Source organism: Solanum stenotomum, chromosome 10 (assembly GCF_019186545.1).
Source record: "Solanum stenotomum isolate F172 chromosome 10, ASM1918654v1, whole genome shotgun sequence".
Taxonomy (NCBI): Eukaryota; Viridiplantae; Streptophyta; class Magnoliopsida; order Solanales; family Solanaceae; genus Solanum; species Solanum stenotomum.
In genome coordinates, this window is record NC_064291.1 from 31,777,202 (window position 1) to 31,790,388 (window position 13,187).

Sequence of the window (13,187 nt, forward strand, 5' to 3'; positions counted from 1 at the left end):
GGGGGTTTCGGGTAGGTGGTGGTGGAGTGAGTAAGAAAAATAATTTTAAAAAAAAAATTAATTTCTTTAGGATAGTAATACTTTAATATTTAATTTTTAATTAATATTAATAGTTTATTATTTAATTTTTGTCAAGATGAAATATTTATCCATGTAGAACGTCATGTGTCAAGGTTTTTTTCAAATAAAAGAGAGAGTGCATTACACACACCACTGGTGTGCGTTTCTCAAACTAATAAGTGATATTTTAGGTATGAAACTCACACTCTAAATATTTAGCTATGAAACTCAAAAAAATGGATTTGGCTCCCCTCCATTTCGTCAAGTGCACCTCTAAATGAGAGACATGTGTCTTATTTAAAGTTTAAAGGTCAAAATTATATTATATTAACAAATATCATAGTCATAGTTAAGTCAACTAGTTTTAGAAAACTACTCTCTAAATTTGGTAAAAATTACAATATATTTCATACAAAATTTGATATTTATTAATATCAGTAATTTCATCTTATATTCTTATATTTCAATATTAAAATTGTAGAACATGAAACATTTATATTTAATGTGATAAATAATAATCTTCAAAAACATTTGCATTTAAAACAATGTTTTCTTTTATTTAAAAAAAAAAAGAAAAGATAAAAGAATATTTTTAAAAAAACGTATATGTTTTCCCTTCAAACGTACAATAGCCACATCTTCTCCTCGAAATAATTTTGGTATCGTTTAATTCTTAAAATCTTTTGTCTTTTTATTTTTGTTTGGTGTTCTTTTATTTTATGTTTTTTTTTCAACATTGATATTTCTTTACTTTTCTTTTTGTTTCTCAACATAGTATAATATTTCAAGAATAAAGTTTACTAGTACAAAATATTATTTATTTGATTTTCACCTTAAATATTATACAATTTAATATTAAGTATAAAAATATAAGATGAAATTAATGATATTAATAAATATCTAATTTTGTATGGAATATATTGTAATTCTTACCAAATTTGGAGAGTAGTTTTCTAAAATTAGTTGACTTAACTATGATTATGATATTTGTTAATATAATATAACATTGACCTTTAAACTTTTAAATAAGACACATGTCTCTCATCTAGAGGCGCACTTGACGAAATAGAGGGAAGGGGTAATGGAGGGGAGCCGAATCCCAAAAAAATGGATAGTTTAGGTGTGTTTTTTTACATTTATCTCAATTTTAAATTGTATTTTTTGTTCATAGCCATAAAATTCATAATCATAACACTATTAAATTTGTCTTTATTCTTTATACAATCTTATCAAATAAGTACAAATTAAGAACAAACATAGAATACATTATGACAAAGCTACAACATTTACCGATAGAATTTTAGTTCAATAAAAAAAAAACAAAAAAAAACACAAGTTCTAGTGTAATTGTTATATTTAATATAAGTGATTAAAAGATTAATAAATATAACAAGATCAATTATCAATTTTTTTACATATGAAATAAATAATTTATAGATATAAAATACAGTATAATTTTGAAAAATAAAATATTTTAAAACTAAATCACAAATATCTCACTCTTTTAAAAAAAAATTCAAGTCTACTACCGCAAAATCTTTCACCAATATTCTTGACTTATCCCTCTCAATACGACAACGAATCTGAAAAAAATAAAATAACTGGTGAGTGTAATGATTGAAATATTTAAAACTAAACATAGTACGTAAGAATTAAAAATGGTGAGCTATAATTATAATTACAGAACTGGAAGTCTCCCAACTTTTTGCCCCCACTATAGACTATAGTAAAAACTAGCTAGTACAAAGTGACCAAATCTATATTTTTCTGTCATCACCTTTTCTCACTATTCTTCTCCTCTCTAAATGATTGGAAATGACACACAACTTTTGGGTTATCTTCCTTTTTGTCCTTCCGTTACAACAATTCACAATTTCAAAATTAATAAGTTTTAGAATGAGACTAATTTTATTACATGTGTACATGCATATTTAATTAATTCGAATCAAATAGGTTCAACTGAACTTATAATTAACTAATGTTAGTAAAAAAAAATTTAACACTCTTTAATTTGTTAATATTATAATATATATTTATTATCGCTAGAAGGCAGTAGAAGGTGTTTTCGTTGTTCTAAAAACAACTACGTTAGCAACTTTTTTTTGTTGTGTATATCAGCGATAGTGCTGTGTTATTGTGTATATAGTACATTTGCACCAGCAGACTACCTGACCTACTTCCAATGAAACTGAATTGATTTTAACTATTCAATGATAGTACTCTACTTACAGTATTGCTAGCTTGTTTGGCCAATCATAAAAGGGAAAATAGTCTAATTTGCTCGTACATTATTTTAATAAGTTTAATATTGTCCTCTGTTATATTATCGATCCATGTATGTGTTGATAGTTTGTTGTGATCTACGGTCTAAAAGAATCAAGTTCTTTGAGCAACTAACGTAAGAAAATAAAATGTGAAAATATTAAATCAACATTATATTTTTGTAGGTGGAGAACTCCTTATTCAAGGGAGGTAAAAATCATGATCTTATTAGAAATTCAACATGATAAATTCAAGATCGAACGTAATAACATTACACAAAATTTTATAAAGATTAGTAGGATTAGATGACGTGCATGTTTGAGCCATAACGAGTTATTGAACACACTAGGTCTTCCTCTCTAATACCCTTATCGTTAAAGTGAAATCAATAAGACATCAATCTCGCTCACACTCTCATATGTCTTTAAGTAATTGTACAAAAGAGCCAAAGAGGTGACTTATGTAAGGTTAGAAGGGGACTAACTACAATTATTGAAGATAAAATTTTATAAATAGCAAAGAAATTAAACTTAATTACGGTTCAAAGCTATAATTTGCTTAATTATGCTTCATAGTTATAGTTTCATTTGCTATAGGTATTTTTGTTTGTATATTTCGCTAGTCAATATACAAACAAGGTAAGTACATACAAATTCTGTATTTATACATTTAGGATTTTTCATAATTTTGTTTGTATATTTCGCTTGTCATAGGACTTTTTGAGAACTCCATTTATTTATTTCGTTGCCATTATACAAACATGATAATTTACTATGAATTTTTCATAACTTATACAAACTAAATGTATCAACAAATCATATACAAATAACTAGCGTAAGCATATACAAAATCTAGATTTATACAATCAGGAACCAAAATTATACAAATGTTGGATTTATACAATTAGAAGCCGAATAGCAAAATTTAAGAAACTGTAGCCGTGAATCATAAATATACAATAATATACTATAAATGTTTGTACCGTAATGGGCCCACCAATTATGGCCTCATTGTATTAGCCTACACTCATGCTTCACTAAACTGGCCAAACACATAAGTGCACAACCAAATATCAATTAGGAAAAATTACGCGGTTAAGCAAACTTATATTATTTAATTACTCATCATAGCTATAGTTTGCTATAATTATCACTCGCGACTAACATTATACATTGATTATGTGGACTGAGTTCAAGTTTGTATAATGTATAATTCGCTAGAATTATACAAATACATATGTATAATATACAATTATCTAACCGAGATACATATACAATTCACCTCTCTCGCTCGGCTCTCTCCTCCCGATCCCAATCTCGCTCGCCTCTCTCCTCTCTCTCCCAGTCTCGCTCGCCTCTCTCCTCCCTATGACATATAGCTACGAATTGTAATTATCAAACTATAGCTATGGAGAGTAATTAGACTATTTTTGAGTGGCTATATGTGAAAGTTCCTCCAATTATCACACTTACAATTGGACTTATGTTATGGACTACCATACAATCTGAAATAATTAAAATATAAAAGAAAAAATAAATAATGATTTTCTAACATTGTTCCACTTGGGCTACATTAGCAAAAATAATTTTCGAAAATAAAACAAACTTCGACCTTTTTGGCGAAGAGATTTTTTCGGATTGATATAAGAAAATATTTGTAGACACATTTTAGAAAATAGTCCATAAACTTTAATCAACCTTTTCGGTCTCAATCTTAAATACCAGACTATGGTGGCATGAGATCTTCCATAATCATAACATATTTTCAATTAAGCTAATAAGATCATGGTCCAACAGTATAGTAAAGATTAGTGCCACGTGTGATATATATATATATATACACACACAAATATGTATTCAAGCACTATTACCTTATCAGTCCTCCATATGCCATAAAAGCATATACATGATGCACCTTTTTGCAAATCACGAATCAGTCTCACCTCAACATATTGTATATTTGTATTACCAAATTGTATGATACACCAGAAAAAGGATGCCCTCTTGAATGAATCAAAATTTCATATCAAGATACTGTATTATCAAAATGCATCCAAAGTAGGCAACTAATGTTGCAAGCAATTGCAAATCTGAATTACCTCTTGGACGAACCTATTGTCATCTCAAGATACCATGATGTGACTAACCAATAATGTTAACAACAATGATGATAATTTGTAACATTTCAAAAAAAAAATTCTAAGCTAAAATTTGAAGCATACTTTATATGTGTATAGGATTGTACCGGACGATTCTTACTAGTTTATGTGTGTTAAGGTTTATTTTCAAGTGTAAGAAGTATATTGGAAGTGATTTATGGTTACTAGAGACCTCTAGCACTAAGCCGAGTTCAACGTCTTTCCTACTCACTAAGTATTTTCATGAAATTATGCAAGGGTCAACTTTAAACGATCATATCTCATAGAATATAAGAATTAAGTGTCTCATGACCCACCTAGTTTGAAATTTTGTTCCAAAAACTACGAGGCGTAAAAGCATTTATGGGTTGTAGTTCAAGTTGTAAAATGGGATCAGAGGCTCAAAATTTGCACCTGAATTCCACGGATCCAACCCATGATCCGCAGATCATTTTACGGGTCGTAGAAAGGTCCGTAGACCATGCATATTGACCGTATATCATGTGTATCATTTGTATATTAAAATTTCTAGATTTCATTAAAACCTATATCGAGTTTCTTTTCACGCCTTGGTCAACCCCAACAACCCCAAAACTATGTTCAATCCTACTAAGTTTTGGTAAGTATGCTCTACGATTTTACAACATAAATTCTAGAATTTCTACAAGATTCTAACATCAAATCCTCCTCCTATCTCTAGTGAAATCAAAACTTCACTTCTAGGGTTTAAGACTTGATTTTTGAACAAGTCCATCAAGAATTCTTACTTCCAAATCAAGGTTAGCATATTTTTACAATTCCCTAATGATATAACATACGATTATGTATTCTAAGCAAGAATTCTATGCTCTAAACATAGGACTTTCAAGAAACGAATTCAAAAATTTCAAGAAAGAGTTTCTTGATCGTTCTTCATCAAGTTTGTATTATTCTTCAAGATTTATGGAGAGTTTAAGGTTTGTATGACCATCAAAATAAGGAACTTAGTTCTCCCTCATGCCCTACATCAACATTTTCAATTAGTAAGATCAAAGTTAGGGTTTTTCACCTTCAAGCTTCAAGTTTAGCGATTCTATCAAGGTTTTTCGTTCCAGGTATCTGTGATTTCATCAATGGGTATCCTTTCACCCATTGAGGCTCAAAGTAAACTTAGTTTTCAGTTCATTGTTTCTATAAAATTTAGAATTTTATGAAAAACATGATTCATATAGTATTTTTCATTCCTCTTCATGAATAGTTTAATAATATGTTTGCAAACGATAATTTAGTATTTTTACATGATATTTTTATGAACCCTCAGAACATAGATATTTTCATGTATCAGAACTATGTAATTTCACATGCATATCTCAGACTATCAATTTTCATAATTAAGGATGCTTTCAGATAACGTATCTATCAATATTTATCAGTATTCATGCATGAGCTACTTAGATTATTTATCATTTTATCAACATCATTCAATATATTCATCCTTTAGTAGCAATCCTTAAGTCCCATACCTACGTGCCACAGTAGGTATTTAAGGGTCACCCATCAGAACAGGACTGACTCCTTAGTCCTTTTATGGATATTAGCTTAGTGGTAGCACGTTAGCTCAGATCAACCTTTATACCCTGACAAGGTATATTGAGCTCTTTTTATGGGGATTATACATCTAACTCCATGTTTAGCTCACATGGTTATATGTTGATTATTCTTATCTCCCATAGTTCAATCTCATATATTGCATGACTTTATATTCAGTTATTTCAATTACAGTATTTGTCAATTGCATGCTTTACTACTTGATCATTGAATTAGTTCGTATTTCTGTTTCATATTCAATTTAACATCTAATTATGTGTATCTAAATACGAAATGTAACTTGAACGCATCAATTTAGGAGCGTATCACGCGTATGAGTATCTGTTGTATCACTGATCCAAAAAAATTCCAAAATTCTTTCCATTTTTTTATCATTAGAAATTTTTTCCCTGTTTCTTTCATGAATTCCTTCTCCAAAAAATAATCAATATTTTAAAATTTCATTCCGTTTTTTGAGCATCAAAAATCTTTTTCCATAATTACATATAATCATAACTTAGATATATATACACTTTATCAGATACATAAATTCTTTATTAGATAAACATGAATATTTTATTAAATACATATATACCTAATCAATATTTTGGGTGATGAACATGAGACACCTTGCTGATTGCTTGATCAGCTGCTGAAGTGTATCAACTGAAATGGATACTTGTTGTTTGGCCATGAAATCCACTGCCAATTCGGGGGGAGTGAGCACTAGTGGCTTTAACAATGGATAGGAGTTTTTTGGGTAGAAGATATGAGGGAGTTTAAACAACAATCTTGGGATTAATCAGTTGTGGAAAAGTTTGAAACTTAGAGCCTGTTTGATATTGCTGCTAAAAACTGTTTATTTCTAAAAGTGTTTTTTTTTTTTAAATAGCTTTTCTGAAAAGTGTTTTTCAAAAAAAAAAAAACAATTTGTGTTTGACATATTCATTTGAAAAGTGCTTTTGATAAGCAATTTGTGTTTGACTATCTTTTAAAAAAAAATGTTTTGAGAGTCAAATTACGAAAAAGGGCAAGCATCAATATGCTTTTAAGATTATTTTGTAGAGAGAAACTATTTTAAATATCTAATACATAACTTTAATTAAATTTTATTTTAATTAAATTAAAATGTACATATTCAAATTATTAATCAATATTATACATAGATAAATAAATAAAATATTAATATAATGTTAACATGATGATTTAAATATAATTAAAAATATCAAGCAAAATAAATTTAAAAACTATTCCACAAATAAAATCACTACATAGGAAAAACTTACTACAAAAATAAATAAAGTTCTTCATACATCACAATTTTTTTCAATGATTTCATCCCTACTTCTATCATGCAATATTTTCATAGTAGTAGACGATCTGTCTGGTATTTCTGAAGGTATCTCTGAAGGCCCCCCATCTTCTTCTTCAATTTCTGTAATAATGTTTTCATTTGCAAAATAGTTGAAGCCTTTATCAGTGGTAGAATGTTGTCGTATGAAATTATGTATAACCATAGTACTTGTAACAAGATGAACCTAAGTGTTGAATTTATAAAATAATATATAAAATATAAATAAAATAAAAAAATTATCATATAAAAATAATAAATAAAATTCTTGAATGAAACTTAACAAATCTTATGAAATATGTTAATTAATTAATAAGAGATATATTGGTAAATATGTAAGGGATATTTTAGTCTTCAAGCAAATAGTTTTCTGCTTCTGCTTCTTATTTTAGCTTCTTCCCAACAACAAAAAACTGCTTCTACTTCTATTTAAAAGCACTTTTGAGGGTTTGCCAAACACTTGATTTTTCAAAAAAAGTATTTTTTTTTCTAAAAAAAAAAATACTTTTGGCCTCCCAACAGCAATGCCAAACAAGCTCTTAACAAGAGGAAGGATTAGGAGAGAGATTGGATTGATTTGGAGTGAAGGAGTACATTTGGGAGATAATTAAGTGAGTAAAACTCTATTTTAGGCTATTTTTAAGGAGTAATATATCTTTAATGTATCTTACTCCAAATTTGGTACATAATTTACAAATAGTGCGACAATAGATAATTATTTGAAAGAATAGATTAGAGTAGTAGATATGATATGGATTAAGCCCATACTAAAGACACATCTGCCCAAGTTCATGAATTAAGCCCTACTCTCAAATAAAACAATTTACACAAAGGTCTCCCTTTTTTATGAACAAATATTGCCCATATAGTGTTGAATCACACAAACATGAGATCAGATAAGGGGAAAAGGAAGTTCACATGAGTGTCCTAGAAGTACACAATGTACCTTCCCTTTTTAACTATATATGTAGTTTCTTTGTCTGAGAAGCATCCTCATAAGAGACTGTCACCTCATCTGGAATGTGCTTCATGTTATCTAGACTAGTTGTTATTGTTGAACAAGTAGGAGAATGCCATGAAACACAAACGAGACTAGGCCGAGACTCGGGCAATTTCATTAACGGCTCATCAGGATTCATAAACACTTGCACCACTTTTCTCATTTTAGGCCGGAGCGTTCTGTCAGGATGTAAACATGCTAATCCAGTGATAAAACACCTTTGAGCTTGTACATTGTCAAATTTCCCATCAAGTGTTTGATCCATACATTCCAATATTGTACCTTTCTCATATGAACTCCATACTTTATCGACCAAGCTATTTTCTTCCATAATCCCTTTTGATCTTCGTCCACATACCACTTCTAATACAACCATTCCAAAACTATAGACATCAGACTCTGGGGTAGTCCTCCCTGTGTAGCAAACTTCTGGTGCTAAGTATCCTGGAGTGCCAGCCACCATTGTTGTAACAAAGTTCTCATTTTGGAGTAATCTTGCTAGCCCAAAATCACCCAAGTGAGCATTATACTCAGTGTCTAGCATCACATTGTTTGGCTTAATGTCTCGATGTACAATAGGATTCCCACATTCTTCATGAAGATACACTAGTGATGATGCTAGTCCTGATAGAATCTTGAATCTGGTGTCCCAATCAAGAAATATCTTGCCGATGTATTTATCAAGGCTTCCATTAGGCATGTACTCATACACTAACAGGAGTTTCTCTCCGTCATGGCACCAGCCTAGTAGCTGCAACAAGTTTTTGTGCTTTAGGCGCCCAATTGTACATATTTCAGCCAAGTACTCCTTCTCACCTGGTATTATAAATACTTCTAGGTAATCTGAAATTTTAATGATAGTGTATATGCCACACAACCACTTATACTTAAGGGAACTTTAAATGGAAAACATACCTTGCTTAGATGTCGCATTGATTTGTTTAACCGCTACAGTTGTAGGAGAATCATAAAACACCCCCTTGTAAACACTTCCAAAGCCTCCAGTTCCCAATAAGTTATCTTTGCTGAAGCCTTTAGTAGCCTTGGAGAGTTTCTGGTAAGTAAAAACCTGTGGACCACTAGCTGCAGTTCTTGTTAGCATTTCAATGTCCTCTTTAATCTGAAATCTTTCTTTTCTATCCTTACGAGCTGTAATGAGAAATGATACAACCACAACCAATGAGACAATCGCAATAGGAGTAGCAACCAGCAGAGCAATATCTTCCTTGTCTGGATCAGCGCCATACTTGAGAGATCCTTCTGGCAATTCAAATAATGTGAAATTCCAGTTAAGAACATGATGTACCTCTGAGAAATAGGCAGTGGAAGCTGAAAATCCAACATAAGCATTTCGCGGAACTGTTTCTTGCATGATTATTTCTTGTCTTAAAAAGTTCACTAGAGGTTGCCCTGCATATGCTACAGATATTTCAAGAACTTTAGGCCATCCATCATAATCAATCTTTATTGTAATATTTCTTCCACTCCTTAGATCAATTCCAACATCATTTAAACTTTTAACTGCAACTGGACTCTCCATACTTGTAGTTACAACAGCAACATGGTTTCCATCAATTTCGTGTTCGTTTCTATAGGTATCAAACTCCACAGCAAGCTGATCAAGTGTGCCTCCTGCATTTTAAAAGAAGAAACTTTTTAAGTGATGGATCAAGAACTGAATAACTTCATTTGTAGGAGCTAGCTAACCTTGAGTTGACGGATCAAGAATTCCAATAAACGAGCCATAACTATCCGGTGGGGAGGGCTTATCGTCTTGTGCTATGAGGAACGCCATTCCATCACCAGTAATCAATTGATGTGTCGAAATCCTTATAGTGAATATGGTGGAAAAAGAAGCAGGCCACACAGGTATTGAGTGACTGAACAAGACTCTTCCAACTTTGTTGGAATTGTTCTGTGGCTGATCAGGTGTGAGATTAAGTGTTCCATTGGCTGCAGTGACTGATCCCCAGCAAGTTAAATTGCTGTAACTTCCAACATCAAATGAAGGAAATGAAAAGTTGTGGCATTCCACAAATAGAATTGATAATTGATAAACCAAGACAAGAAGGATTAGAAGCCTTAACATAGTTACACAATTAGTATGTTCACAATTTTAAAGGATATTTATTTGTATAGGCACAGGACTAAAAACAATTAGTGTAGAGTTCTCTACTTTGTCTATTTGACTCTGCTATGTTGTCTCCTATTTTGTGTCTCATAGATTCACATTTTTGTCTTGAATCTCATAAAGATGGATAAACACAAAATAGGATTCAAGATATTGCAAGACACTAGAAGATTAGCCTGTTTTTTTATTTTCAAAAAATCATCTCATAATTAGGGCATAGAATTGAACTCACACATATTGTGGAGGAAAAGTTACCAATGTATACTATTTTTCCATCTTGTTTATCAAACATGACTGAAGTATACACTACATATACAATCGGTTGTATATGGTGTGTATATATTGTGTTTATGTATGTATAGGTAATGTATATTGCATGTATAGGTAATGTAAATTGCATGTACATATGTCTTAAGTCTTAGGCATATTTGTCTAAATTTGTTTTGCCAAAATAGGTTTTTTAGCTCTTCAAATTTTAACAAATTAACACTCAAGTCTATTCTAATTAAATAATCTCAAATTTGAAACATAAATTTTTAAATATCATAAAAAAACAATATTTGATCATCAATTTGTCATAATAACAACAAATTTAACAAACCCATTTAGCACCGACGAAACACATGTTAATGTTGACTAGTTTCAGGCATGTGTCTCTTAATTTTTTTGCAAGAAAATAATAATTTTATTTTTCAAATTTGAACACTCAAATGTACTCCAAATAAGTTCAAATTTGAAATATTTGTTGCATGTATCATAAAGAACAAATCTCAACCGTGACATTCACCAAAATAAGAACAAATCTAAAATTCATTTAACATCATTTTAATTTTTTAAGTATGGGTGAGTTTCAATCATACGCGAATGAGATGCACCATAAAATTGGTTAAAGTTTCGCGCGTGTGCAAGTAAAATATTTTAAACAAAATAATAAATTTACTTATTCAAATTTCAAACACTCAAATTTTCTTTAAATAATAATCTTAAATTTAAAATGTATGTTTTATGAATAAATCTCAAATATCAAATTATCATATAACAACAAATCTATCAAACTCGTTTAATTTTTTCATTTATGACAATGCTAATTCGTATAGAAATGAGACGCACGTTAAAATTTGGGCAAAGTTTCAAGCATGCGCGTCTGACTTTTTTCAAGAAAAGAATAATTATATTTTCTAAATTTGAATACTTAAATTTACTCGAAATAAGCTCAAATTTGAAATATAAGTTTCATGTATTATAAAGAAAACCTCTCAACCATCAACTTGCCAAAGTAACAATAAATCTAACAAACCAGTTTAACATCCTTTTAATTTTTTTTATGTATGTTTGCGATCAATCATACATGATTGAAACATATGTTAAAATTGGTTAAAATTTTGCATACGTGTGTCTGAATACAAGAGAAAAAGAAGTAAAAAAGGAAACATATGCTTTTGCCCTAAAGTTTCCAAGTATTGGATATTCGTGCAGTAAAAAAATATAGCTAGTATTACTTAAATGGTGCACCAAATTAGGACACCCAATAAACTTTTTACTACATTGTGTACATATTTTATAATTTAGAATGTCCAAAAACATTGGACTATAATTTTCTCTATTATTATGTTTGTGAATTATTATTTTACCATTCGAGTATATGCCTAGGATAGTTCTTATCACCATTTCACTTGGGAGAAGTAATTAAGGGTGACAATAAAGTTTCAAAATTAAGAAAAAATGATACAAATCTTAATTATTGAGTAGAGCTGACAATTTTAAGTTTGATGTTAATGACATTAATTTTAAAACTCTCATATTTTATTATTTACACAAAGCCCTGCCTTCCTCTCCCCACCTCTCTCCCCCATCCCTACCCCTTTTGCCGCCGTCTCCACCCCTTCTGCCACCGTCACCATCACCACCATCTTCTCCTCCGCTACCACTACCACCTCCTCCTCCGCGAAAACCACCATCTCCTTCATCTGCTCCTCATCCACCTCACTTTCTACCAAAAAATTAAATAGTTGAAATTGTTGTAACAACTTAAACAGTTGTTTGAGTAGTGCAATAACTACGTGAAGTTTATGTAACAATTTCAACAATTGCTGCACCAATTTAAACAACTACTGAAGTTGCTGCAACAACTTAGTAGATTGTCCATGCGTAGTGTTCCTCATTTTGAGGATGCAAAAACCATTTTTTGTAGCGGAACTGGTAGCTGGGGGATTCATGGAAGTGGTAGTGTGATAAGTGAGTATTTTATTTTAAAGATTTTGTTGTAGTATTCTTTTGTATTGTAGTATTCTTTTGCTAAGTGTCTTAATCTTGATATCCCTTTAATGTTAATTTTTGGTAGTGTGAAATTCATGGTAAAATGTAATAATATTTATTATAATATTCTTCCGATAGTTGTTTTAATCTGAATATTTCTTTAATATTATTTATGATATATTCAAGATATAACATATCTTCGGTTCTTTGGTACATAGATAAATTTTCCTCTATTAATTGTTCTAATAGTTTTATATCTTCCATAGATTCTATCCAATATTGTAAATATTCGTAATTCATTTTAATCTGAATTTATTTCTAATAAATCGTACCATTCTATTCTTTCGTAGTCTAAATCATATAAGTATATTTCATACCATTGTTGGTTCAATATATCTTCTGGTTCGTTATTAAATATTTTTTC

The 13,187-nt window shown here is 30.3% G+C and overlaps 1 protein-coding gene across 1 annotated transcript; it reads right to left on the reverse strand.

The window, feature by feature from the left end:
* Positions 1–8,335: 8,335 nt before the first annotated feature.
* LOC125842905 (probable L-type lectin-domain containing receptor kinase S.5) lies at positions 8,336–10,465 on the reverse strand. The gene is made up of 3 exons (XM_049522185.1): positions 10,084–10,465; positions 9,292–10,008; positions 8,336–9,192 (listed from the first exon to the last, which is right to left on the reverse strand). Exons 1-3 carry the CDS (start codon positions 10,463–10,465, stop codon positions 8,336–8,338), a joined length of 1,956 nt encoding a protein of 651 aa, XP_049378142.1.
* Between the last annotated feature and the right edge of the window lie 2,722 nt (positions 10,466–13,187).